We start from the raw sequence: 6000 nt of genomic DNA, 5'->3' as shown, positions 1-6000 counted from the left end.
ATCCAATCCAATGATGTGCAATACCATCCGGGAGATGATAGGCGGCAGTATTTGCTCTTTGCGAGCTCAGACCCATTCCCAATGATAACGTCAGGCTGGATGGATGAAAAATTTATGGATATTGCTAATAAAAGAAATAACGATTAAAACCCGACTATACTCCTGATTAAGTGAGTCTCGAGACATCGCAGACCACTACTATATCATAAGATAGTTATATATTGATGATATATATATATTTTTTAATCCTCTTTTTCTCCGCCTGATTTTTCTATTTTTTTTCTCCCCATCCCAATTTAGTCGTTATGCCAATTCCCCCCCTCCCCTACCTGGTTGTTGTGCGCATGTCGGTACAAGGGAACCCTGAAGTCTACCACACGCTTCCTCCGACACATGTGGAGACAGCCAGTGGCTCTCTTCTCACCTGGCAGCGAGGACTCTCATTGGTGAAGCGTAACGCGTGGGAGGTCACGCTGCCTTCACCATTTCCTGCCTTTCGCTGAGCAGGCGCCCAGACCTGACCTGTAGGCGTCGCTGTCCACAACGCCAGATTACCACCCTCGACTTCCCTCCCGCTAACTCAGCCAAACGAGTTAGTATGACGACCGGCCCAAGCCGTAGGCAATGCTGACTCCGGGAGTCGAGACCGCAGCCTCTTGCATTGGTGACGCTACGCCATCCGACCGCCATATATTGATGATTTCTGCCGTTATTATGTGGGATTGTGCGGAGAAAGGACATCGGTCATCAAATTCCAGTTAATGGTTTTACATCAATGAGTCACTGTCTGATAACAACCTGCTCCTATCTAGCACTCATTAACCCATTAAAAACCATTTGCACTCATTAACATTAAAGTGCAAGTGTCCTTTCTCAGCACAATCCACGCTGGAGCCATCCCGCTCTGACTAGTTAGCCACAAAACAAATGCAGTCAATGGGGCCACACACAAATAAACACCGAAACCTACTCCACAATGCACCCAAAGGATGTTTCAACATTTATTTCAGGGCTTGTATAGACTGTGTGGCCCCATTGACTTTGCATACATTTTTCATTTTCCAGCCAGAGGTAGGACCACGATGGAAATAAGGAAATAATCCTTTAAATACATTTTGTTATCCTATCCATCTGTCGCAGTGCATGACCTTATATATATATATTTCATATGTAAAATAAATCAAAGCTGTGGGTATGCAGTATGAAGAACAGCATAGGTTGTGCTGAGAATGGATTCTACCGATCATCATTGGGTAGAGTAGGAAAAAGGGATTGGGTTCCAAAATTCTGAATTTAACACTTTTAACTTGTTGACAACAAGACATACAGACAGAATCCCCTTTCCAGTATTTGGGTAAAAACTTTATTAACAAAACAGAAGAAGGCAAAGCACAGCTTAAGCACACTCCTACAATACAGTTCTATATATTATCCTCTGTTGGTTCACTAAAAGTGCAACAAGAATAATAATAATAATAATAATAATAATAATAATAATAATAATAATAATAATAATAATAATAATAATAATAATAATAATAATAATGACATCCATCATTGTTAAGAGTTATATTAATATACCACAGCCACTTGGATATAATGCATAATATATATTTTATTCTATAGACCTTTGCAACATAAATAGCATCTACAGCAGTCATGCTAACTCTCTTATGTAATAGCGCCATCTAGTGGCTCCTCGGCGCAGCACAGTAACAGTGGTACACTCAAGACACACAGCAGCCAGGGGGCGTGGCTAAACGGGAATTTGGGAGAATACAGCCTCTTTATATAGTTTACAATCTCTGACAACAATCTTTAAAAATTACAATCTCAAGCTTAAGGTTGCGGTTTTGTCAGCACGGTTTGGAAATGGGAAAGGGTTAATATAGGGATGTCAAGGGTTACGGTTAAGGGATGGGAATAATGTTTAGGCACTGGGTTAAGTTAAGACTAATTAAAAGAGCACGGTCATCCCAAGGATCTCATCTAGTCACCACCTCCAGCAGGGGGAGAGAGTTAAGGGATAGATAGTGTTGGATAGGATCATTTGTGGGGTTGGTTTTATTATAATTAGTCATATAATTGATCAGTTCTACCATTGATGGGATTAATTACTAGGGCATGTTTGTTTTCTGGTAATAAGTGCTTTTTCTACGTCGTCTGTTTATTTCAGATGATAATATTCTCATTATAATGCTTCTGTTTGGTCTGAAAATGGGGTTGGAAGAGTCGGTTCAGGCACAGCAATGCTGCCATCAGGTGGGCAGGAGGATACAGTGAAAGGTATAACGGGGGTTAGGATGCTGTTCCTACAGTGATCAGCGACAGGAGAATGTTGTTGCCTAGGCAACCACCCACTGCAGGATGCTGGTATCTTTCCCACCAGTGGAGATCAGGTGACTGTCGTCATGTAGAAAGGCAACGTTGGTCACGTGACTGCTGTGGCCACCGTACATGTGGCTTGGAGCCTGGAGGCACAGGAGAAAGTGACACAACAGAGGGAGCGTTTAGTTGGATGACACGCTTTGGACGTGGATACAGTATAGTAGCATAAAGCTGTATGTATGACAACAAGACCATGTTTTATCCATTTGCGACTTCTGAGTTTCTGCCTCAAAGCTGCTGTGGGTAAGAGCTGGTTGAATTTCAAGAGGGCGTCTGGTCAAATTGCCCTGAGCCCCGCATGGCCCTGATAACTGCATTCACATTTAAAGGTCCCATGCATTGCTATTCCTTGTACTATTTTGGCAACTTTACACAATTCCTGTGAGTCTATGGAACACATCTGTAAAGTTTTTTTCAAAAAAATTCATTGTTTTGTATTTTTTTTTATCTACTTTTTCTCCCCATTTTTCTATTTTTCTCCCGTCCCCAATTTCGTATTATCCAATTCTCCCCTCCCCTGTCTCGAACGTTGTTAGACCATGCCTCCCACTGGTCGGCTGCAATGTGGACGAAGCCTTGCATCACGTGTCCCCTCCGGTACACGAGGAGGCAGCCGTTGCATCTTTTCACCTGAACAGCACAATCTCTCAGTGGCGAGGAGTCACGAGTGGGAGGCTCACGCTGCCCCCGATACTTCCTGATTCTGCTGTACAGGCGCAGCAAACCGACCTGTAGGAGTCGCTGTCCACAACGTCTGATCCCCACCCACCGGCTTTCCCACCCCCTAATACTGCCAATTGTATTAGTATGAACGACCAGCCAAGCCGGAAGCAACGCCAAGAGCTGGGCTCGAACCCAGCATATCCTGCGTTAGTGGCGAGCGCCTTGCCCACTGCGCCACTTAGCCGCTCATTGTTTTGCATTTCTTTTTTTTAAATCTTTTTCCCCCTCCTTTTTCCTCCGTTTTTCTCCCATCCCAATGTTAGTCGTTATGCCAATTCCCAATCCCCTTCCTGGTCGCTGCGCACCTACCCCCTACGGTCGGTCTGGGAGAGTGGAGGCTATCACATGCTTCCTCCGACACATGTGTAGCCAATCGACCGCTTCTTTTCACCTGTCAGCGCGGACTCTCACTGAGAGGGTGTAACGTGTGGAAGGATCACACTACCCCCTTAGATCCTTTCCTCGCTGAGCAGGCGCCCCGACCGAACTGTAGGAGTCGCTGTTTACAACGACCAGGACCCACCCACCAGCTTTCCCACCCCTAACACTGCCAATTGTGTTAGTATGAACGACCAGCCAAGCTGGTAGCAATGCCGAGAGCTGGGATCGAACCCAGCATCTCCTGCACTAGTGGCGAGCGCCTTGCCCACTGTGCCACTTAGCCGCCCATTGTTTTGTATTTCTAATGAAGTACTCAAAAGCATAGTTTTTCTATTTGAGGATTTCAGGCTGTTCTTGGATGGGCTCCGCTCATAAGCGCTTTGAGTGACAGTCACCCACAGTCTGCACTGGCACGGAGAGAGACTGAGAGATAGAGGTCAGGTTGTGTGTAAAATGCGTGTGTGTTATGAGCGTGCTCCGGGAGAAGTCCCTTCACGCGCGCGGCCAGGTTGTGTGTAAAATGCGTTTTGTTTCCCCGACAGAAGCTCCTCTCCCTCTCTATCTATCTCTCTCTCTCCCTCTCTCTCTCGTTCTCTGCCTCGCTTCACTTTGAGGAAGTGAAGGTATTTCCACTCTCTCTGCTGTTGAGGGGGCGGAGATATGCAAATCAGTGCCTTATTCACGTCAGCAATACTGTCAAATCAGAACGGCTTAGTTGAGTGAGGGAAGATCTCGTGAACTCGAGACTAGACTGATGAGTCAATATGATAATTAACGACACAGACCACATTGATATAATCCCCCATTGCTAGGAAACAATGGTAAACACTGGAAAAGGCCATTTATAATGCATGGCACCTTTAATGGTTCCAGGCGATGCCCACACCTACTTCCTTGAGATCAGGGGCAGGGCTACAACACTTAACCATGGTTGAGACCAGGGCCCTCATTTATCAATGGTGCGTACTGTACGCACAGATATGTGCGTAACCCATGTCTACGATCATTTCTAAGCAAAGTGTGGGACTTATCAATTTGAACGTTTGAATTTGCTTGACTTTGTGCGTATATATACGCACAGCTCTGACCGTGCGTACTTGGTGCCCGGTGTGGCGCCCAGTGGTAGAATATTATTATTGCAACGCGGAAATAAGCTTCCGTGCATTAGTTTCAACACTGGCGCGTGTTCTGTATGAACCGTAATTCATTATAGTTCTTTGTAAAATAGCGACAGTAGTGTAATTATAACGTGCTCACGCACGAACCAAGAGGTTCGCCTGCTTGTTTGGCACGGGGGGGGCAGACGCAGAACACCCACCTCCAAACACGATTAAATATTGTTTTAAATAAAAAGCGAAATACTATTATTTTGTGTGTCATGTTTCCAAATAAGATTGGTCACAACGAAATGCTTTCTACTTCAATTTGTTGGTTAGAATACATGACCTCCGTTGAAACGTCACTGAGACTAACAGTCTATTTGTGAGCTCCGGCACAGACGTGATAATAATAATAATAATAATAATAGCTTCATTTTATATAGCGCCCTTCAAGAGACCCAAGGTCGCTTTACATAGATAGGGGGGGGAAATAACAAAGTAACAAACATAGTGGACAGACACAACATATAAATATGATGATGGAATTCAAGTTCAAGTTTGTATTGATCACATATAGGCAGGCTACACATGGCGTAGGCTACATCATACATGGCAGTGAGATTCATTGTTCTTGTATATGCTCTCGTATTATTGTTTATATAGGCTATACCTAATACCGACATCAAAATAGATTGTATGCCTCTACAAATCATATGCAGGTAGAACATTTACGGAAAATCCATCGCGATTTGGAATAAAATTGAGGAGAACTTTAATCCCAGGGTATTAATAGAACGAAACGGGAAAAGGCAGTCATATTCCAGCACGGTCTTTATTAGTGTTTGCGCTGCCCAGGATATATATAATATCCGGCATCACCTGTCTGTCTGTCAGCCTGTCGCGTATTTCTCCCATAACACGCTTCGCTCGGCTTAGTCCACTTTTCCACATTTCATGGGAGTGTTTCATGACCGTATAACTTAATTACGGGCGGTTCTATATGCAAATACTTAAAATCGTGCACGAGCGCGGAGCGTAGAACAAGTGACATTTATCAACACGGAGTGTGCGTAGAACCTGTGTGATAAATCCAGATTTTTCTGTGCGTACACACATTCTAAATTCTGTGCTTAAGAACGAAAATAGAACACTTTCTACGCATTGTTGAGTTAAAACATGTAACCATGGTTGAGATCAGGGGTTAAAACACTTACCCTGGGTTGAGATCAGGGGTTAAAACACTTACCCTGGGTTGAGATCAGGGGTTAAAACACCTACCCTGGGTTGAGATCAGGGGTTAAAACACCTACCCTGGGTTGAGATCAGGGGTTAAAACACCTACCCTGGGTTGAGAGCAGGGGTTAAAACACCTACTCTGGGTTGAGATCAAACACCTACCCTGGGTTGA

At 44.4% G+C, this 6000-nt stretch overlaps 1 protein-coding gene across 3 annotated transcripts in view; it reads right to left on the bottom strand.

The window, feature by feature from the left end:
* Positions 1-1346: 1346 nt before the first annotated feature.
* The window catches only part of eml2 (EMAP like 2), a gene marked incomplete at its 5' end in the record, with an annotated part of 78511 nt that continues 73857 nt past the window's right edge, over positions 1347-6000 (bottom strand). For all 3 annotated transcript variants that reach the window (XM_084313592.1, XM_084313593.1, XM_084313594.1), the window contains one exon: positions 1347-2471. In XM_084313592.1, coding sequence (XP_084169718.1) covers positions 2346-2471 — 126 coding nt within the window. In that variant the 3' untranslated portion in view covers positions 1347-2345. The remainder of the gene's footprint in view (positions 2472-6000) is intronic.

This window comes from Notolepis coatsorum (genome assembly GCF_963971535.1).
Source record: "Notolepis coatsorum genome assembly, chromosome: 1".
Lineage (NCBI taxonomy): Eukaryota > Metazoa > Chordata > Actinopteri > Aulopiformes > Paralepididae > Notolepis > Notolepis coatsorum.
This window is presented reverse-complemented; position numbering and strand designations above follow the sequence as displayed.